The sequence below is a fragment of the Podarcis muralis genome, chromosome 8, assembly GCF_964188315.1.
Source record: "Podarcis muralis chromosome 8, rPodMur119.hap1.1, whole genome shotgun sequence".
Taxonomy (NCBI): domain Eukaryota; kingdom Metazoa; phylum Chordata; class Lepidosauria; order Squamata; family Lacertidae; genus Podarcis; species Podarcis muralis.
In genome coordinates, this window is record NC_135662.1 from 65,250,870 (window position 1) to 65,272,925 (window position 22,056).

Below are 22,056 nucleotides of genomic sequence, written 5' to 3' on the forward strand. Positions count from 1 at the left end.
ACACAACAAAAAAGAAAGGCAGTCATACAACAGGTGTGTTCCAAAATCTCTACTAGTCCCTTGACATGTTACTCTCTGGGCACAAAACTCCCCACTGAGAGTCCCACTCAGTCACAACCAAAGGTGAAAAGACCAATTACCCCACATTAGTAAACATAAAAAGGGGGATACAATCCTAATGATAGTTTCTTGGATGGAAGTCTTGACACAGAAGAGGAAGGCTATGGGAGCCTGATTATGTCATTGCTTCCACAACTGCATTGAAAGGTAGGTAGGCTAAGTCTCAAACTACCTGGTCAAGGTTGCTACCACCTCCTCCTCACAGATAGGAGGGAATTCTGGGATATAAAAGAAATCGCTTATAAAGGGACTTGCAGACTGTGTGCCCTGCACTTGTCAGCCAAATCCCCCTCAAGTTATTGGGAAATCAGCTGCTTTTCCTACTCCACAGCCTGCTCTTTTCTCACTCTTTCATCAGAGTAGTATGAACCAGCAGCTAGGCATTTCCCCAGCAGCGTGAGTCGTTTCTTAACAATCCCACATTCCTTTGTAGTCGGCGATGCCCACTCATTGGATGAAGCAGGATGTGAAAGGGCTGGGTGGGGAAGGGGCAAATCGGAGATTTCTGACCACAGCAGAAAAACGCAACCCTTAGACTGAGCTCCCGGGCCCACAACAGTCTATCGGGGGAAAAGAAAACCTTCGAGCGCATCAAAATGGTGTCTGCTGCAGGCAGGTGCAAAAATGAAAACCCCGCTTGAAAGACCAAAAGCCGGCACAGCGAGGACCCGCTTTGCAATATTAGGGTCGCCCCTAAGATACCACCTGCTTGCGTGCGCGGAGCGAGGTCGGTCAAATCCAGGCCGCCGCCGCTCCCTGCCCCCTCCCTCCCTCGGGCGCGAGCAGCGGAGGCGTGAGCGAGAGACAAGGAGGCTTCTAGGTGCCTTTAGCCCCGCCCTGCGCCCGGCCGGGAAGGGAAGGGGCGGAGCCACGCGCCTCCCGCTATAAAAGAGCCCTCGGGGGAGGAGGGAGGCGCGCCCTTGTTTTCTGCTTTTGTCGTCTACTGTAAGGCGCAGCTTTTTCTTTCCGGAAGGTAGCAATCGGGTGATCGCCTGAAACAAAGTCGCAGCCATGCGGGAGATCGTGCACATGCAAGCCGGCCAGTGCGGGAATCAGATTGGAGCCAAGGTATCATGGGAAAGCGGGGGCGCGGGAATCTGGTGGGGGGGATCTATTGTGGGGACCAGCCGTGTCGTTTCTAATAATAATAATAATAATAATAATAATAATAATAATAATAATAATAATAATAATAATAATAATAATAATAATAATTATTTATACCCCGCCCATCTGGCTGAGTTTCCCCAGCCACTCTTGCGTCTCCAATGAAAGGCATTAATTGCCACCCAAGAATTAAGCTGAAGGATTGGGGGTGGGGCAGAGCACTAGGAAAACCCTCCCCGGGGTTATGTCTACGATGCGCCTCCTCTTTCGCAAAGCCTCGGATGCAACGACCATCTTTCCCTGCCCCTCCCTGCCGCTTCATAGGGCAGATCTTGCGGGAAACAATAAAGGCCTTCGCTTTCAATTGGGGCCAGATCTGTCTCCCACAGTGTTAGAACTTGCAGCAATCCAGTTATAACGATAACCTTTTATGTTGCCTCGCCCCTCTGCAGAGGATGCAGCCTGTATTTGAAACAGCGTGATGCTGCAAAGCCGGAAGCCAATTGGCTTCTTTCTTTGTTAAACGAGTCCCTCCCCTCTTCCCCCAACAGTATGTCCATTCGTGAAATGTAACATCCTGCCTTCCTATGCCCTGTTGGCATTGCTTTGTGTGAAGGGAATCTGTCTCGTCATGGCGCAGAGGATCATGTGCTTGCAGTATGGTGGCTAAGGTGTGGCCGCGGCAGCTGCACGTTTTTAGTCATGCTTCCTCGTCGCACTTGCTAAATCGCTCTCCACAATTCCCATTTCAGTTCTGGGAGGTCATCAGCGACGAGCACGGCATTGACCCGACAGGCAGCTACCATGGAGACAGCGACCTGCAGCTTGAGAGGATCAACGTCTACTACAATGAAGCTGCCGGTAAAAATGGAGCGCTTGTCTTTTTAAGGAAGTGCTTCTAGCTGCCTCCGGAAATGAGTCTCTTGCCCATTTACAGGAATCTTGATTGATAGATTGCATGGCTTCCAACTAATTAAATCTGCAGATAAATACACAGTTCTTGCAAAGAGCCTTTTTTATTTTTATAAACAGATGCTCTTCCTATTTTTGTGTCCAGCCCCACCTTAGAAGAATTTCCTTCTGTGTGAGGGGAATGGGAAGAATTTCTTTGTTCTAAGATGCAGCCTGTCTGCCATAAGCTCCCTAATTATGTGTTTTCAAACACAGGGTTTTTTGCTTGGGAGGGGAAACATTGACATTGTTGCTTCTGGCTGTCGAAGGTTATTTATGATTTCTGTAATTGAAAGCGAATAACCTTGTAATAATAAATAATAAATACTGCAGACAAAACTTTCCATGGGTACCTATAAAGTACAGGTGGGGAAGTGACTCTGGCTGCTGTAGTCTCTATACACACACGTATACGAACACACAGGACAACCTTGACAGGTGAGCAGGACTACCACCTGCCAATCACCAGAAGTCAGGTAATAATAATAATTTATTATTTATACCCCGCCCATCTGGCTGTATTTCCTCAGCCACTATGGGCAGATCCCAGCAAAACATTAAAGACATAGCAAAAGATGAAATATTAAAAACTCCCCTAAACAGGGCTGCTTTCAGGTGTCTTACGTCAGAAAGTTGCTTATTTCCTTGACATCTGATGGGAGGGCGTTCCACAGGGAGGGCACCACCACCAAGAAGGCCCTCTGTCTGGTTCCCTGCAACCTTACTTCTTGCAGGGAGGGAACTGCCAGAAGGCCCTCGGAGCTGAACTTCTGTGTCCAGCTGAACGATGGGGCTGGAGACGCTCCTTCAGGTATACTGGGCTGAGGCCGTTTAGGGCTTTAAAGGTCAGCACCAACACTTTGAATTGTGCTTGGAAACATAATAAGACCCCTGTCTTAGTTCAAAGGGGATTGCGGTAACAGCTGATGGGCCTCAACTTAGCTGGGTGGGCTATGGGGAGGGACCAGTTCAGTGGTAGAGCAGGTGCATCTCAAGTTAAAAGGACTGTTTTCTGAAGCTGATGCCAGAAACCTGCTTTCTTTGTACAGTTGATTTTGCTGACTAAATACCTTGGAGAATAGTGGTTGCCATTGAAGATCTGTTCACAATAAGTGCTGCTACTGAATATAAAATTCTTTTCTGAGTAATGCTGAGGGCTGCCAGGAGCACAGTAGACTGCAGATAATTTAACAAGGTCACTGCATTCATAAATCTTTCTTTTGTTCTCCCTGCAGGCAACAAGTATGTCCCACGTGCTGTCCTTGTCGACTTGGAGCCTGGCACAATGGATTCTGTCCGCTCTGGACCATTCGGCCAGATCTTTCGGCCTGACAATTTCGTCTTTGGTATGTAATATTCTTTCGGTGACTGTAGTCTCCCTCCATGCAAATCTCATCCCTAGGCCAAACCACTGACTCTTCTGCCTGTCCTGGGAGCTACTTGAATTCAACTATGAGGAATGTTTTACTAATCCTATACATTCTCCCTGTAACTTTTGATCATGTACTGAAACAAGGGCAAGGCTAGTTATGCCAGGTGGCAGAAAGGTGGCACATCTCCAGGTATATGCAGTAGGTGATGTGGTACAAAGATCTCTCCTTCCTCTGAGCCAGTTTCATCATCCCCTACCCTCAAATTGCCAAAGGTGCGAAAGCTCATGATATTTGATCCAATGTACTTTTCGAGAGCTGGGTCTTTAAACACTATATTTGAGAACCAGAGGAAAATAAACCGGTTTTGTGGGCTGGCTCCGGACACTGCTTATAAGAAGAACAGTTGGACCAGAGCATGATGCCAATAGCAGATAGAAATCAATAGTTGCCAATTTGTTTCTGTATCCTTGTCTTTCCGCTTCCTCCTCTAGGCCAGAGTGGTGCTGGGAATAACTGGGCCAAGGGCCACTACACGGAGGGAGCTGAGTTGGTAGACTCTGTGCTGGATGTGGTGAGGAAGGAGTCAGAGAGCTGCGACTGCTTGCAGGGCTTCCAGTTGACCCATTCCCTGGGCGGCGGCACGGGATCCGGGATGGGAACGCTCCTCATCAGCAAGATTCGGGAGGAGTATCCTGACAGGATCATGAACACGTTCAGCGTGATGCCTTCCCCTAAGGTGTCAGACACAGTGGTGGAGCCCTACAATGCCACACTGTCCGTCCACCAGCTGGTGGAGAACACGGATGAAACCTTCTGTATTGACAATGAGGCCTTGTACGATATCTGCTTCCGCACACTCAAACTCACGACTCCGACGTACGGGGACCTCAACCACTTGGTGTCGGCCACCATGAGCGGCGTCACCACCTGCCTGCGGTTCCCTGGCCAACTGAATGCTGACCTCCGCAAGCTGGCAGTCAACATGGTACCATTCCCTCGCCTGCACTTCTTCATGCCCGGCTTTGCTCCCCTCACGAGCCGCGGAAGCCAGCAGTACCGGGCCGTGTCGGTGCCAGAGCTCACCCAGCAATTGTTTGATTCCAAGAACATGATGGCGGCCTGCGACCCACGCCACGGGCGCTACCTGACGGTGGCGGCCATTTTCCGGGGCAGAATGTCCATGAAGGAAGTGGACGAGCAGATGCTCAACGTCCAGAACAAGAACAGCAGCTACTTTGTCGAGTGGATCCCCAACAACGTGAAGACGGCCGTGTGCGACATCCCTCCGCGAGGCCTCAAGATGTCCGCCACCTTCATTGGCAACAGCACGGCCATCCAGGAGCTGTTCAAGAGGATCTCTGAGCAGTTCACGGCCATGTTCCGCCGAAAGGCCTTCCTGCACTGGTACACCGGAGAGGGCATGGATGAGATGGAGTTCACGGAGGCCGAGAGCAACATGAACGACCTGGTCTCCGAATACCAGCAATATCAAGACGCCACAGCGGATGAGCAAGGAGAGTTTGAAGAGGAAGGCGAGGAGGACGAGGCTTAGGATTGCGCTGGTTTAGGGGCACAGTCTGTTCAGCTCTGCTGCTGCATGCTTTTTCAGTTCAACTTGGTGCTTTCACTGTTGATTTCCCTCATTGCCCAAACCCTTTGATTTGGACTTTTATAGGTCATGGAAACATTTCAACATAATAATGAAAAGTGGGTGCTATGAAGCTGAAAGTGAACTTTGTAAACGTTACCCTTAAGAATATATTTAGTTCCTTGTTAAGACAACTGTTGTCATTCAGCCAATTAGGAAAGCTATTGATCACACAATTGTACTGCACCTGTTTTATAAAAATTATAAATTTATATAAATTTATAATTTTTATAATTTTCTGCAGAGGTTACTTATATCATAGTTTATCTGAAATAAAGACTTCTCAGCTGCTCCATAGACAAGGAAGCTAACTGCACAAACCATATTGAAAATTCAGGAATCTAGAAATAGTTTGGAAGGCCATTGAGGCACAACCTGAGAACACCTCTACACATTTTGCAAGCATGAAAGAGAAGAAATTCGTACAGCAGCTTCCCCTAACCTGGCCCTTCCAGCTGTTTTGGATTATACCACCACTAAGCCTAGTTTGGGGAAGGACACTTTACCAAAATCTAGAGGTGTATGCTCAGCTAATTTTGGATATTCCCTGCCCTCAAAAAATGTCCTTATATTGCCACAATGCACAATATAGAAATTTGCAACCTGAATTGTGTGTTAGAGGTTCGACAGTTTAAATTTTAATTGCAACATTTGCGGTTGTTGCGCTGTGGACCTCAAAGGATGCAGATACTTAAATCATGACTGATTCATTGATAACTTTTTCTTCAGAGGGAGGACTTTGCCACTGAGTTGTACAGTTTATCTTCAGTTCCATAGTTAGATTATATTTGGGGTATTAATTGCTCAATGACGTATGTCCCATGTTCCCTATAAAGGGAAAAAAGCTGGCTTTTAAACCTTTCCATTTTAAGAGAATAAAAAGCTTGAAGGATGAGGGGGGAAAGCAGCAAGAAGACTGCAGATAGAGCAGGCATGGATTCTGATAGCAGTGATCAAGCACGTTTTTTGTGGCATTTTTGTGTAAACATTAAGAATTTGTCATGAAGTCAAACTGTTCAATGGTTTTTGTGTGGTGTTAAATATTGAGGACTCTATAAAGGCATGTGCTCTGAATAATGACTGTTTTCTTCAAGATAGATCATATTGTACATCTATTAAAACTAATGCACTTCCCAATGTTCCTTTTAAAGTTGGTAAGAAACATGAGCAGTCCTTAATAGCCAAACGGCAGATTTTAATGCTCATTTAAGTGTAAAAACCCCGAAAGGTTAAGATACAGCCAAACTGTTGACATGAGAAGCATGTTACAATTTTGGTGCAATAACAGGAAGAAATTTGATTCCCTTTCTCTTCCCCCATACCAGATGAAGCTGATTAAAGTGGACTTAGCGTCCTGTCCACCCCATGAGTAGGAACAGCAAAGAAACTGCTGCTTATCAATTATTATTTATTAAATTTCTATACTGCTCTATACCCATAGATCTCAGGGTGGTTCAGTAACAACCGGCAACATTTCATAGAAGAAATTTTTCCACCACTCTGTTAAATTCGTCTGCAAAGCGTAGGTGCAAATTATGTTTTCCTTCCGGCATCAAATGCAACCTGAAACAAAAAAACAAAAACAAAACTGGATAAATTCTAGGTTAACAGGAAACACTGCAAGCATTTATTACTTAACCCTACACTCTGCCCAAGTGCATGCAAGAAGCCAGCTTGCTAGAAAGATTTTTATTTTCATATTTGGAATTGATATCTCAAAGCATCTGTGTCATAATTGATGGACATTAATGGAGGTGTCCGACTTTGATCATGCTACAATTATTTCCCGGTCCATGCTCATCTTTTTCAAATGGATATATCTTTTTTAAAAAGTCTTTATGAAAAGAAGCAACATAATCTGCAGGACATGACTGCAGAGGAGTCATGTCATACCAAAGTGTTATGAGCTGCTGTGGCCATTTCAGTATACGAAGCACTGAATTGGCAGGCTTATGTCCGACGTGGGCAAATTCGGAAACAAGTTTCAGTGAAACTTAAGCTTGCAGTCTTTGTTGTCTTGCTATCTCTACAAAATCACCGGATTTTAAAAAATGATCCCTTAAGGATTGTTTTAGTAAGGTGGCTTGTTTGAACTATGATAACATCACTGCGCTATTCACTGCAGAGCGTTCAAGACAGCTATTTTGTAGCTGCTACAGAATAGATTGCCTCCATTGTACCATGTCCCATTAAAGACTTGCAGCATTTGGAGTTTAGAAACTGTTGCTAACAGTTTCTAACTTCCTAATGCCGGTGTCTAATTTTGGAAGCAGGTCCTTGAGCTTTCATCTCAAGTTACTGACCCCAGACGCTTTGCTGAATTGCGGAAGATTGCGAAATGAATTTTGTGCTGGTTAGTTCAAGTTGCTCTTTCTACTTGCGTTCAGAAATTGCATCTACTGGGCACAAATCTTTCCTATGAGATGGATCTGTCTGCTTGTGAGTATTTCTACAATATCGGGGCTGGAAGCATTCTTTCGAATGATTGTAGAAGCCTGCAAAGTAGTTCGTTCTGAGCAACTGGAGAAGCTTTTTAATCTGTTCACATAATTTTTAGCTTTAGTTTCTCCTGCCCACCTCCCCAAAAAAACAGACTTACTGTGAACCCTTGATATGCTTGTGAAGATATTCAGGGTGAAAGCGTGGAACCAAGGGATCTTTCTCTCCGTGGATTATTAACGTTGGGCAGTGAATATGAGGCAGCAAAGACTGACAGATACTGCCTGGGGGTGGGAAGTGGGAAAAAAGGTCAAGATAATTTCCTTATTTATTTACTTTGAAATGGTAATATGCTTCACTGGGGAAATGTGATGCTAACACCACCTACTTCCTCTTGCAAAGGAAGTGAAATAGTTGATTCTTCTGGCTGCAAAAAAATGGTTTGGTAGCAACTGGATCAGCAACAGGAATTATCACAATGAGTGCCAGTCTGTCTGATTCAGACAAAATTGCCAGGGTTTCCCTCCCCTTCTCTCAGCATCTAGTTCTGAATTCTTAGACAACCTGTTCAAGCATGTACTGATATTTGTACTTAAAAATATGTGTCAGAATTTTATTCTGCTTTTGTGGGCAGTTTGCTTCTGTTTCCTTTTATTCCCCATCACAAGTGTCGGCACTTATAAATCTTGAGTTAAATATGTCGACTCAGCTAATGCAGGCAAGATGTTTTGTGTTCTGCACACACAAAATAAATTGGGTTTCAAATAACCCAATTTACTGAATTCTGTGACCTATACACCACCCTGATACCATAGAAAGAAAGGACAACATTACAAGAGTTTAAAAGATGTCCTGGCAAGGCCTGGGAACACTGAGAAAGTGTCATCAGGAAATAAAACAGTGGCTAATAATCCGAGTAGCCCTAATCTCCTGATCTACACTGCTGGGGTGTGTGTGTTAGGCTATGGTGAAGGTGCAAATCTGTTAGTGGGGTGGGTGTGGGTCTTAATGGAAAGCATTAAGTGGTAGCCAGCAGAAAGGCCAGAAATGGTGTCAGATTTGCAGATTCCCCAAAGGAACCAATTCTCACGTCCTTTGGCTAGGCCAGCCTGGAACCAGTGCAGCAAAATTTTTATTTCCACCTCTTCTGTCCTGGTTGTCAGAACCTGAGATGCGGTGGCTGATATGCCACTCTGCTTCTCCCCAGCTGGGAGTGGGATAGTAATAATGCAGCTCTAGGTCTACGCAGAAGTCAGTCTCACTGAGTTCATTGGGGCCTGCTCCCAGGATATGTGGGTAGGAGATTGTAGCCGGAGTTGCTTTGCCCAGCCTTGCTGCCCATTCTATGCCTTCCAAGTAATTCGACCGCTTTGTCCTTGATGTAGTGAACAGCCATTAGCATTCAGAATGTTTTTTTTAATTAAAAAAGGTCTGTTTTTTAAAAAAGCTCCTCAAAATTAGTCTTGAACGATTATTGCTTTTTTTAACTAAGACTGGCAATGATTGACTTAAGCAGACAAGTGTACGTAGGGAATGTTAATTTTTTTTCTGAAAGGTGGAGTAGAAAAGCAGAAATACCTTGTGTGCAATTAGGCAGTGTGTCATTTCCCCTGCGAAACGTTCCAACAGGCTTGCTTACTTAAAAAAGCAGAACCACGAGCAAAATGTACGGATCTGGCTAGCATGACGGTTATTTCAAGGTTGCAGAACTGTTCAAATGGCAGTTCCTCATTTGCAGGTGGATTGCCAATCCAAATCTAAACACAAACACACACACACACACACACACACACACACGCAATTCCTACTCTCAGCAGCTCAGAAGCTTCTTTCCCCTTGCAGGTAGCATGGTGCTTTTCCAACCACTGCCACCAGTAAAAAACAAACTTCATATGACAAGGAAGGTAAAATGACAGCTGGAGAAATGGTCTGCACTCAAAATGTTTATCCCATGGCAGCCCTGTGTCAAAAGGTAAAGGACCCCTGGATGGTTACGTCTGGTCAAAGGAGACTCTAGGGTGCGGTGCTCATCTCGCTTTCAGGCCGAGGGAGCCGGCGTTTGTCCACAGGCAACTTTCCGGGTCATGTGGCCAGCAGGACTAAACTGCTTCTGGTGCAATGGAACACCATGACGGAAGCCAGAGCACACAGAAACGTCGTTTGCCTTCCCGTACCTATTTATCTACTTGCACTGGTGTGCTTTTGAACTGCTCGGTTGGAGGAGCTGGGACAGAGCAACGGGAGCTCACCTCATCGTGGGGATTTGAACCGCCGACCTTCCAATCGGCAAGCCCAAGAGGCTCAGTGGTTTAGACCACAGCGCCACCCACATCCCAAAGGAACACAGAATTGCGAGGGGAAGTTCATTCATAGCTGCTAAAGGGAGAGCCTCAGCTCTGATCTAAATACCGTATTTTTTGCACCATAACACTCACTTTTTTCCTCCTAGAAAGTAAGGGGAAATGTCTGTGCGTGTTATGGAGTGAATGCCTACGGATGGCGGGGGGATCTGCTGCAGTCGTGAGCAGAGGATCCATGGTTCCCCTTCCTTCCCTCCTCCGTAGCTCGTTTTGAAACAGCAAAGCGGGAGAAGAGCCGCCGAGTGGGGAGGAGAGAGGGACAGAGAGCCTGCTTGCTTTAAAAGAGGAAAGCGGGAGAGGAGAGGAGAGGAGTGTAAGCGGCTCCTGTCCGGTTGGCTCCTTTAAAGCAAGCTTGCTCTCTGTCCCTCTCTCCTCCCTACTCAGCTGGCTAAATAGTAGCAAAGTTTTTCAGCGAGCTGGGAGGAGGGAGCTGTTTTTTTCAGCGAGCTGGGGAGGAGGGAGAGAAGCAGAGCCTGCTTTCTTTAAAGGACCAAAGCGGGAGAGGAGAGGAGCCTTCTTCTCTTATACCCCTCTTCTGCATTATAAAACAGCATCCTTCTCCACCCACCCCGCGTGTGTTCCTTGTCCCTTGAGTGCTTTTCCTTCCCTCCCCATTTAAAACGTGGTTACAAAGCACGGATCCACATGGATCCTCAGGATTTTTGCACTGGGTCGCCCCAAATTCACCATCAGATCACATAGCATGTCCATGGCTATAGCTTGCACCAAAAAAATCATGCAACCACTGTTGTCTGGGGCCGCAGTGGTGCAAAAACGTGGTTACAAAGCATGGATCCAAATAGATCCTCAGGATTTTTGCATTGGGCTACCCCAAACTCACTGTCAGATCACATGTCTGCGGCCACAGCATGAACCACAAAAATCATACATCCAGTGTTTCATTTAGAATATTTTTTTTCTTGTTTTCCTCCTCTAAAAACTGTGTGCGTGTTATGGTCAGGTGCGTGTTATAGAGCGAAAAATACGGTAATCACTTGGTGGAATGCGGCTATAATCTATGGGAGGAGTTCAGTGCCTGCTGAGGTGAATCAGTGCAAACATTTCAGCTCTGACAGGACATTCTGCCCACTCCTCAGTGCCGCTCTGGGGTTTTTCATGATCCTGCAAGCCAATTTAGGAAGTGGGATCATGAGGGAAGAGAAGTCAAGCCTCCATTGTGCTAATGGAAGTCCTTGTGTAGGCTTCTACTAATGGAAGGAATTAGTTAAATCTGACCCATTGTAATATTCCAGTTATTTTTAAATGATTGCATTTGTATCCCACCTTTTCCCTCTATAATCACACAAAGTCAGCATTAATTTTTAAATGCTGGCAGACTCCTGGGAAGAAAGTTTGTGGATAAAGATGATTCTGAGATACAGCGATGGACAATAGTGAACTGAAATGCAACAAAACAGGGTGGAGACCTAAAGCTTATCATTGCTGGCCTCTCTATCTCTTTTTAGCTGCAGTATTTCTTACCATTTGGCTTTTGTGCAAACTGGGAGATCCCATCCACCCAGGCTGCGCAGGTTTTGCTAAAGTAATCGTGGCCATACATTTCTTCCATTGGCTGCCTAGCTCTTTCACTCCATTTTGAAACGTCACGGATAGCTGCGGACAAGGGAATGAAATAATAATAATAATAATAATAATAATAATAATAATAATAATATGATTTATTTATACCCCGCCCATCTGGCTGAGTTTCCCCAACCACTCTGGGCAGCTCCCAATCAAATGTTAAAAACAGTACAGGATTAGTTACAGATAGGTAGACGTGTTGGTCTGCCATAGTCAAAACAAAAAAAATTCCTTCCAGTAGCACCTTAAAGACCAACTAAGTTAGTTCTTGGTATGAGCTTTCGTGTGCACACTTTCTGTGTATCTGAAGAAGTGTGCATGCACACGAAAGCTCATACCAAGAACTAACTTAGTTGGTCTTTAAGGTGCTACTGGAAGGAATTTTGTTTTGTTTTGAGTACAGGATTAAATATTAAAAACTTCCCTGAACAGGGCTGCCTTCAGATGTCTTTTAAAGATAGGATAGCTGCTTATTTCCTTCACATCTGAAGGGAGGGTGTTCCACAGGGTGGGTGCCACTACCGAGAAGGCCCTCTCTGCCTGGTTCCCTGTAACCTCACTTCTCGCAATGAGGGAACTGCCAGAAGGTTCTCGGAGCTGGACCTCAGTGTCCAGGCTGAATGATGGGGGTGGAGACACTCCTTCAGGTATACTGGACTGAGGCCGTTTAGGGCTTTAAAGGTCAGCACCAACACTTTGAATCGTGCTCGGAAATGTACTGGGAGCCAGTGTAGGTCTTTCAAGACTGATATTATGTGGTCCCGGTGGCCAGTCCCAGTCACCAGTCTAGCTGCCGCACTCTGGATTAATTGCAGTTTCCGGATCACCTTCAAAGGTAGCCCCACGTAGAGCGCGTTGCAGTAGTCCAAGCGTGAGATAACTAGAGCAAGCACCATTCTGGTGAGACAGTCCACGGGCAGGTAGGGTCTTAGCCTGTGTACCAGGTGGAGCTGGTAGAATTAACGCAGAATTAACCTGCGCCTCCATGGACAGCTGTGAGTCCAAAATGACTCCCAGGCTACGCACCTGGTCCTTCAGGGGCACAGTTACCCTATTCAGGACCAGGGAATCCCCCACACCCACCTGCCTCCTGTCCCCCAAAAACAGTACTTCGGTCTTGTAAGGATTCAACCTCAATCTGTTAGCTGCCATCCATCCTCCAACCGCCTCCAGGCGGAAATGTGTATATTAAAAGAATTATCAAAATCCTGTCTTATTATGGGGGAGCGGGGAACCTTTTCAGCCCATGGACCTCAATGCCCTTCCATGGCTAACTTTTCAGAGCTTCATGCCAGCGGTTGGCAGGGTCCATGCAAATTGATTCACACTATTAAAAATGAATCCAGCTCTATTCTAGTATTTTGAGAGAGAGAGAGAGAGAACTTCTACCCACTTTCTCCAGATAATTTTAATACATCTTTATTATGCCCCCATTACTCAACTTCTTTCTAGGCTAAAAGGCACCAAACATCATAACCTTTTCCCCTAATGGACTGGATTTAGCCCCACTCCTAATCATTTTGACTGCACTTTTCCCAACTCTACTGTATCCTATCTTCACTTCAGTAGCCAGAATTGTACACAGTATTCCAAGGCTGCCTGCACCATAGACGGGTATAAAGGCATTGGTAACAGCATTTTCAATCTCTTTTGCGAACTAGAATTTTGCCATTTCCATAGCACTTAGGATCAGCATTTAAATTGAGCTTTCCCTCACATCCTTCAATCTCTTTCTTGGTCAGTAACTGTTAGCTGGGGCCCCACCAGTGTATAATGTAGGGTTGGTAAAAATCCAGACATAAATAGTTGTTGAGATTTTGGGGGGCATTCAGCCAATAGCCCCCATGCTGTCTGCTGCTGCCAAGCCCAAACCACTCGTGCGCCAGAACCTGAATCAGAGCCACCTGTGCACCCCAAATTTTTATTTTGTATTTTTTAAATCCCAGACATTTGCTTTAAAAGTAAATTTCCCTTCCGGTGGCCATTTACACCCCCCAATAGAGGACATGTATAATGTGAAGTTAGGATATTTTGTTCCACAGTACTTTACTTGACCCTTACTCTGAGCTGCACTTGGCATTTTCTCATTCATTCATCCATTTTGGATAAATACAGTTCAAGCTCTTTGCAATCCTTTTTTTTTTTTTGTCTTTACTACCCTGAATAATTGGATGTCATTAGCATATTGGCTGCCTCACTGCTCAGCTTGGTCGTTTATGAATAAACTAAAAGCACCAGCAACAATACAGCAGTATGCTAAGATCTCATCTCACTGCTAGAAGCTCTCACATTTAAGTTTTTACAAAGTTTTTTTTTTTCACGTAGCAGCAAAATGTGCAAATGTTTAGTTTTAAATTGAATTCTTTTTCTGCAGGGTTGTTAATTATAGTAGCTACCTGCCCCGCCCCCCTCATTTCTCTTCAAGAGCAATTCAACTGTTCCTTTAAAAAAATATTCTTTTTTCTTTTTGTAACCACAATCCATGATACTTGATTCAAGAAGGCTTTTAATTCTATTTGCTGCCTATTCAACTGGTGCAAAACAATCTTTTTCTGATTTATCGTTAACTATTTAATGGGAAAACAGCAAGTATTGTAGGGAGCTGAAAAGGTGGATAATCCATTTTCTCCTCACATATATTATGAGTACAGTGGGAAAAGATTTTCTTATAATAGACCATTATAATATTTTCATTGTAATGCATTTTTATTATATTGGAGCATTAAGTTTCACATCTAGTAATCAAGCTTCCTTTCTGACAGCTAGGAATATAGCTGCATCGTGAATTCTTCGAGCTTACATTACTACAATTTTTGAAATGTTTATGGTTGTTTAGAAAAGAAAATTAAAGAAAAACTTCAACGTACCCTTTCTACATTCATCTGATACATACCATTGTAAAGTTTCACATCCTCCTCTGAAACGCTGGCATTGGCTCCCCAAACCACCATTTTGTGGATAAGATTTGGATTCTTTGCCGCAGCAATGAGTGCTGTTATTCCACCGTCACTCCATCCCAGCAAGGAGAACTTCTTAAACTTCAGTGCCTTGTTTAGTACAGGGAAACAGACTGGAAATAACTTGTTTTTACAGCTGAATGGCTTTACCTGAAGACACAAGTCTCTTCAGAAGCAACCCTTCCCCACCAAAATCAAGAGAATTTACAAGTGGTGGGAGTTTGGCTATGTTGAGCCTACTAAATTTCACCTATGGTACTGGAGGCTTGTTAGATCAGGGGTTGCTACCTTGTGGCCTTTCAGATGTTGATGGTCTTGAGCACCCACCATTGCTGTTAACATTTCCCCTTTTTAAAGGGAAATTCCCTTATTCCGAATAGGATTCCTCTCAAGAAAAGGGGAAAGTTGACAGCTATGGCACCCACCAGCTCAGCCAGAATGGCCAATGGTCAGGAAAGATGGGAGTTGTAGTCCAGCAATATCTGGAGGGTCACAGATTAGCCACTCCCGTACTGTATCCTGACAACCTACAAGAAGGATAGGCAGCTCCCTTCTTCCAGATCATCTAAAGCAGTGTTTCCCAAACTTGAGTCTCCAGCTGCTTTTGGACTACAATTCCTATCATCCCAGCTGTAATCCAAAAACAGATGGAGAGCCAAATTTGGGAAACCGTGATCTAAAGGAATATCCAAACCTTTGTAAAATTAAAATAGAGTAGGGATGACAGCCATCCCCTTGTGCTTTGAGTGAGAGTAGCCCATACATCTTGCCTCATAGGATGCCAATCCTGCTAGATGCTTCTGCGAAGCATAGAGAGGCCTGTCACTTCAGTCATGATGGTTGGTGCCAAGCCATGATGGTAGGTGTGGATGAAGGCTACTAGAGCATCCTCTGAGGGTTCATTGCCACATGCTAGGGTAAGAACTATGCTCATTCTGGAGGTGGAGGGCAGATTAATTGGGTCACCAGATTGTAGGGCTAACATTATTTGCCTTAACCACTTAGGCCAACCCATTTGGTCCTCATTTTCTCTCTTCTCAATCCTCTTTGTGTTTCTCCAGGTGTTTTTCTCCAGAAGTAAGCCTGGCTGTTAAGAGCTATGAGAGAAAAAGATTCAGCACCCCCTACCATGTACCTCTTTAAGTTGTTCCCTTCAGTTACATGTGAATGAACCGAAAGTTTTAGTGACATGCAGTCTGGGTGTGAATACCTTACACTTGTTTTTGTGTTTGAATAGGCTATATGGTGAGTTTTTTAAAAAAGTAATTAAGCTGAATAGTCTTTGAAAGGAATAGGTTGCTAAAGCAAAAATGAGGCAGAGGTATCCTGCAACAGAGGTAAAGGTAAAGGGACCCCTGACCATTAGGTCCAGTCGTGACCAACTCTGGGGTTGCGGCGTTCATCTTGCATTATTGGCCGAGGGAGCTGGCGTACAGCTTCCGGGTCATGTGGCCAGCATGACTAAGCCACTTCTGGCAAACCAGAGCAACACACGGAAACACCGCTTACCTTCCTGCCAAAGCGGTACCTATTTATCTACTTGCACTTTGATGTGCTTTTGAACTGCTAGGTTGATAGGAGCAGGGACCGAGCAACGGGAGCTCACCCCGTTGCCGGGATTCGAACTGCCGACCTTCTGATCGGCAAGTCCTAGACTCTGTGGTTTAACCCACAGTGCCACCCGCGTCCCTGCAACAGAGGTATCCTGCTACTAAATAGTTAATCATTTTCATAAAGTTTCTGAGCCACAAACTCTGAGAATCAAAAAATAAATGTTTTGCTTGCTGTGTTTACTCCCACAATTAGAATTCTAAAACCCCAGGGAAGGAACACTTCTCCAATGGGTGTCCCTTAGAAGGGCAAATTTACCTGCATCAAGTCCACAGCATCTTTTGCATCTCTTTCAAAAAAATCTGCAGGGAAATCTCGAAGTGGGGGGATTGACTTTCCATACCCGCGAGGATCCCAGGCTACAAGTGTGAATTGCTGCTTGTTCATAGACTTCAGCTGTGGTCCAAAATCGGTCTGGCCACTCCCTACAAAAAATAGGTGAAATAATTGCACCAAATCAGAAAATCGTTATGCCCAGGGCTGTTTTCAGCCGGAACTCAGTTACAGCACCTCTCAGGTGGGCGCCATTGCCATTATAAGAGAAGAATGGTGAGTTCCGGCACCTCTTTTTCTAGAAAATAGCACTGGTATGCACATTTTAAGTTTAAAAGGAAACTCTGCCTTATGGGTACCACCAAATAAACCAACTTTGTGCCTTTATTTTTCTGCTCAAGGAGTTACAGATCTGACATAATATCCTACAACTACTGACCACAGTCACAGATGCTCTCTTACACTGATGAGCAATTGGAAATTAAGCCCCAACAGCTATATTTACAGTGGTACCTCTGGTTACAAACTTAATTTGTTCCGGAGATCCGTTCTTAATCTGAATCCGTTCTTAACCTGAAGCACCACTTTAGCTAATGGGGCCTCCCGCTGCTGCTGCCACCGCCAGCGCGCGATTTCTGTTCACATCCTGGGGCTGTGTTTGTAACCCGAGGTACCACTGTACTTAATATCTATGCCCCATATGCTTACAATCAATGGTATGAGGACACCTTTTGACCAGGGAAATGTCGTCCAATGCACCAGACTTGTTCTAAGAATTGTTCTTGATTACACTGTAGTGGCTCGGTGCAAGAGAGGTCAGGACTGATTTGACAGTTGCGGAGAAGAGGGAAATTCAACAGCTTGCGTGATAACTCTCATCACCAAGGAAGACCACATGGTGGGATATGTACATAAGAACATAAGAAGAGCCCAATGGCCCATCACAGGCAACATCTTGTTCTCATATGGGACAATCAGATGCCCATGGGATGATCACATTGAGGACCTGAGCACTAGAGTCCTCTCCCCTCCTGTGGTTCTCAGCACAGAAGCTTTAGGGTCTCTAACTGTGGGAGCAGAGCAATAGCTTTCATGACTAACAACCATCAAAAGCCTTCTACAATATGCCTTTGACTAACCCTCTCTATGTTGAAATAAGAGATGAGGCAATCGCTTTTGTGGAGAATTGAAAGCAGCTTGGAATTAAGGGGTGCTGCTCCTCACCTGCACGCCTGTCATCCTCTTTTCATCTTTGCAAACACCTGTTTGACCAGAGGCAAGGAAAACGTCTCTACACCCAGGCAAGCAATGCCTCTTTCAAATCCAGTTCTAGTTCTACATTCTTAAAAACTGCATATTTGGCCTAAATAGGTAAACAAACAGGTAGAAGTCCATGAACACTCCTGAGTTAAATAAGTGGCACAGAAGGCATTTTATATCTTAGCTACAAAATGGATTACTTCTGTAGGATGGCTATGCTCAATCTCCACTCTCTGAGGCAGGACAATTCTGAATACCTGTTTGTGTGAATCGAGTGAGGAAAGTTGTACTTGGGTCCAGCTGGTCTGGGTGACCACTGTGATAAAAAGTTGGTGGACTGAGTTGTTCTTAGTTCCTTACAAGATTTTAAAAAAATCATTGCCACTCTGTAAGAGTGTGAATGGTATTAATAAGCCTGGTTTTTGTGTATATACCGTATTTTTTGCTCTATAAGACTCACTTTTCCCTTCCTAAAAAGTAAGGGGAAATGTGTGTGCGTCTTATGGAGTGAATGCAGGCTGTGCAGCTATCCCAGAAGCCAGAACAGCAAGAGGGATTGCTGCTTTCACTGCGCAGCGATCCCTCTTGCTGTTCTGGCTTCTGAGATTCAGAATATTTTTTTCTTGTTTTCCTCCTCCCAAAATTAGGTGCGTCTTGTGGTCTGGTGCGTCTTATAGAGCGAAAAATACGGAATATCTTACCGAGGAAAAGAACATCACCGAGAAAGACTACAAACATAAGACAAAGACCAAAGACGTAAGACAAAAAGATCCAAACCTAACATTCCAGGGAGAAGCAGGACAGCATGGCTTCCACTTCCCGTTTGCTGATAATGTAGTCGGACGCCATTCACTTCGACTTTAGCTGAGGTTACTGAAGTGCTAGAGGAAATATCAGCCCCCCCCCAACAAATAACATTTTAGCTTTATAACACCTGAATTGGAGCTCAGACTGCCCAGTCTTACTGTTAAGACTGATGCTGTTAGTGAAAGAAGGATAAAGTGTTGTTGTTTGCACTTTAGGTACGGACGGAATTTTTTGTCCTCTACCATAGGAGTGAAGTTGCCAAAAATTAGAAAAAAAGAATTGTGCTCTGAGGCTGTTCTTTTAGCAGACTGTGAAAGATTTACTCAGTGCTTTGCCAGCTTTTGAAGGAGGATGGGCCTTCAGCTGATGGGGAATAAACAAATGAAACATCCTCCCGTAGGGAAACACAGAATGCTGCTATCCAGCAAAGTGGTTCTGTAAGTGCAAGGATTTTTGTTCGTGCAGTGAACTCCCCTCTCCTTTCTCTGTGCATCCCCCCCTCCACAAATCTGCTCCAGAGGGGGTCAGAGGAGAACTCCAGAACAGATTTAACTGCCGGGATTGTTGACTTAAAATCCGGGTACAGTGGATGCTCGGGTTGCGAACGTGATCTGTGTGAGAGGCACGTTTGCAACCTTCAGCATTCGCAACCCACGACCCACGCATCTGTGCACGCGCAGGTTGGGATTCGGTGCTTCTGCATGTGCGCAAAGTGCAATTTAGCGCTGAAACCTGGAAGTAACCCGTTCTGGTACTTCCGAGTTCGGCGCGGTGTGCAACCCGAAATCACACAACCCGAGGTATGACTGTACTCTACAAAAGATGAGGAACATCAGTGCGTTATTGCAACATTGGTAAGCCAAATCCTTCAGCCTCATTTGATCTGAGTTTCTTCTCCCACACATATCTCCTTACAATCCAAATTCAGAACTATCAATTACATCACATTGTGAAGCGAGTAATGTCACTTACTAATTGCATGCTGGTATTTTAGTTATTAAATAGGCGTATACGTACAGAAAAAAGTAAAACTGAGATTTGATGCTCAACCATTTCGAGTTATATTAAAACATTGCTCCCAGGGTTCTGTCAGGCTCCCCTGACAGGTAAATGGTGGACTCCAACTCCCCTGTTCTGGAGTCATACTTCTTTAAGGAATGGCACCCAGAATGCATAATATTCTCCTGAGCTTCCAATAAAGTGCTCAACACGGCCTTGCTTCTGCCAATTCCCTTCTTTTACTCAGTATCTGCTGTTTTGCTTCTATGTAGCTGGAAACCAAACTGTTGAGTTAATGACTAACAAAGGCAGAAAAAGATAATGGGTCCACTAATCTAGACATTGGACTGGGGAGCGGGGAAGTGTGATACCAGCAACTGAACCAGCTTTATGTGTTTATTTGGGAAGGAAAACCGAATCACAGGGTCAACAATTGCAATACTGCAAGCTCACACCTCTCCTTGCGTTACTTATGGTGCATATGTAAGAGGCTTGCTTATAATCAAATCTTGGGAAGGATTCCTGTTCTTCTGCAACTGTGCTGTTTTCACATGGTACTTTCTGGATGTCCCGTGATCATGTGATAAAAGGAGCAGTGCACTGGGCGTGGCCAGAATTTATGTTAGGGGGAGCAGAACCGAGCTATCTGCAAGTATTTTTTATTTATGGCTAGGAGATATTTCTCTTTGTTTCCCGATGTATTTCTTATCAAACAAACAAACAAAAATTAAATTAAATTAAAAATAATATCGGTGTGGCGCGAGCAAATCTTTATGCTGAAAGTGTGGCCCAGAGAAAAGAAGTTTGGGAAGCACTGGGCTGCGCGCTATGCTCTCTAACCTTCCGCGTTAGGCACGCACGCGTCTCCTCCCCCCTCCTTCAACGTTCTGCCCACCGCCCCGTGCTCGTCGGAAGCCACCGACTGCGCGCGCGCACAATCCCTCCCCCGCCTTCCCGTCTCTAAGTCGCTGAGGCTGCAGAGCCTCCTCCGCCTCGTCTGTCCTCCCCGTCTCAACAGGGAATTTACCCGTAGGAAGCAGCCGGTGCCAGGGAGATCCGCAGCGTCGCTCCCCCCTGCGCGGAGCGGGAGAGCTGCGAGAGAAGGCGCCGCAGCAAGAGCCCTCCGCTTCCCGGCCGAGCCATGGCTCTTTTCTGGTTCTGCCGTGCGGTGACTCCGCCTTCGCCTTCCCAAGGGAAGGACGGGGGACCGAGCGGGTCCTCGAAGGGTTAACAGGCGCCGATTTCGCAACCAAGCTGCAGGCCGGGCAGGAGAAGCAGAGCCGGCCCTATCGTTATTAGGCAGGCTGAGGCGACCCATTTGGAGTGCGGATGGTTTTGGTTTAGTTTGGCTTTTAATCAGATCTACAAGCTAAACAATTTCCCAAAAAATTAAAGGAAAAAAATGGATTTTGTTATGTGCAAATGACTTTAGATACCTATTAGGTCCATAAATTACCATATAGCATATATAGCATATAGGGACGTGGGTGGCGCTGTGGGTTAAACCACGGAGCCTAGGACTTGCCGATCAGAAGGTTGGCGGTTCAAATCCCCGTGACGGGGTAAGCTCCCGTTGCTCAGTCCCTGCTCCTGCCAACCCAGCAGTTCGAAAGCACGTCAAAGTGCAAGTAGATAAATAGGTACCACTCCAGCGGGAAGGTAAACGGCGTTTCCGTGCACTGCTCTGGTTCGCCAGAAGCGGCTTAGTCATGCTGGCCACATGACCCGGAAGCTGTACACCAGCTCCCTCGGCCAGTAAAGCGAGATGAGCGCCGCAACCCCAGAGTCGGACCCTTTACCTTTACATTTAGGTCCATAAATTACCATATAACATATATTCAACACATAAAACACGGACAACTTGTTGTTGACAAAGGACAGCTGGACATATAAAGGGCCCCATTACCTTCAGTAGCTTAGGGCCGCTTCAAACCTAAATTGGGCCCTGCTTTTAATTGTTTCATTTATCCCCCCCCCCCCTTATTCCTAGCAACCTAGCAGACTAGCTCCCTGGCTACTGTTGGAAAGGGCATGCTCAACTTCCTGCACCTTATCCAGTGGAGCTCAATATATTTATGTCTTCATTGCATTCCTATTCCTCCTTTTCTCCAAGGGGCACAAGGCGATCCTTCTCACTTCATAACAACCCTGCGAGTAGCCCAAGCTCACTCAATCTACTTCTTGGTTGAGTGGAAATCTGAATCTGGGCCTCCACAGCCCTGGTCTGGCACCCTAGGCTGGCCTCAACCAGAGCCAGGGCTTTTTTGGCTGTGGCCCCGATCTGGTGGAACGCTCTGTCACAAGGGACTAGGGCCCTGTGGGACTTGACATCTTTCCCCAGGGCCTGCAAGACAGAGCTGTTCCACCAAGCCTTTGGCCAGGGCACAGCCTGACCCCTTCCTTCTGTAATCCTCGTAGAACTCTAGCCCAATGGTTGCCATGAATTTGATTCTGAATTGAATTTAGAATGTATTTTAATTAATTGATTGTGATTTTATGTAAAATATGCTATTTTTATTGTTGTTAGCCGCTCTGATCCCGACTTTGGCTGGAGAGGGTGGGATATA

The 22,056-nt window shown here is 45.4% G+C and overlaps 2 protein-coding genes across 3 annotated transcripts; one reads left to right on the forward strand and one right to left on the reverse strand.

Moving 5' to 3' along the window:
* The first annotated feature begins 1,009 nt into the window (after positions 1-1,009).
* Positions 1,010-6,276, forward strand: LOC114600950 (tubulin beta-1 chain-like). Its single transcript, XM_028737839.2, has 4 exons — positions 1,010-1,188; positions 1,980-2,088; positions 3,414-3,524; positions 4,043-6,276. The coding sequence occupies exons 1-4, from the start codon at positions 1,132-1,134 to the stop codon at positions 5,101-5,103; spliced, it is 1,338 nt and encodes a 445-aa protein (XP_028593672.1). The 5' UTR covers positions 1,010-1,131; the 3' UTR covers positions 5,104-6,276.
* A 97-nt stretch (positions 6,277-6,373) lies between these two features.
* BPHL (biphenyl hydrolase like) lies at positions 6,374-20,682 on the reverse strand. Of its 2 annotated transcripts, XM_028737843.2 has the most exons (7): positions 20,517-20,680; positions 18,461-18,564; positions 16,409-16,575; positions 14,476-14,629; positions 11,481-11,612; positions 7,799-7,922; positions 6,374-6,762 (listed from the first exon to the last, which is right to left on the reverse strand). In XM_028737843.2, exons 1-7 carry the CDS (start codon positions 20,630-20,632, stop codon positions 6,675-6,677), a joined length of 885 nt encoding a protein of 294 aa, XP_028593676.2. In that variant the 5' UTR covers positions 20,633-20,680; the 3' UTR covers positions 6,374-6,674. The 2 variants fall into 2 exon arrangements, with proteins under 2 accessions (XP_028593676.2, XP_077789438.1); XM_077933312.1 differs by lacking the exon at positions 7,799-7,922 and having other exon boundaries at positions 20,517-20,682.
* Positions 20,683-22,056: the final 1,374 nt, after the last annotated feature.

Excerpts from the sequence above, each read along its gene's own strand:
- LOC114600950 (XM_028737839.2), top strand. The coding sequence starts at position 1,132 with ATGCGGGAGATCGTGCACATGCAAGCCGGCCAGTGCGGGAATCAGATT. Across the intron at positions 2,089-3,413 it reads CTACTACAATGAAGCTGCCG|GCAACAAGTATGTCCCACGT; the intron begins GTAAAAATGGAG and ends TTCTCCCTGCAG. Across the intron at positions 3,525-4,042 it reads GCCTGACAATTTCGTCTTTG|GCCAGAGTGGTGCTGGGAAT; the intron begins GTATGTAATATT and ends TTCCTCCTCTAG.
- BPHL (XM_028737843.2), bottom strand. The coding sequence starts at position 20,632 with ATGGCTCGGCCGGGAAGCGGAGGGCTCTTGCTGCGGCGCCTTCTCTCG. Across the intron at positions 18,565-20,516 it reads GCACCGGCTGCTTCCTACGG|CACTTCAGTAACCTCAGCTA; the intron begins GTAAATTCCCTG and ends TATTTCCTCTAG. Across the intron at positions 16,576-18,460 it reads GCTTCTCCCTGGAATGTTAG|GGAGTGGCCAGACCGATTTT; the intron begins GTTTGGATCTTT and ends TATTTTTTGTAG.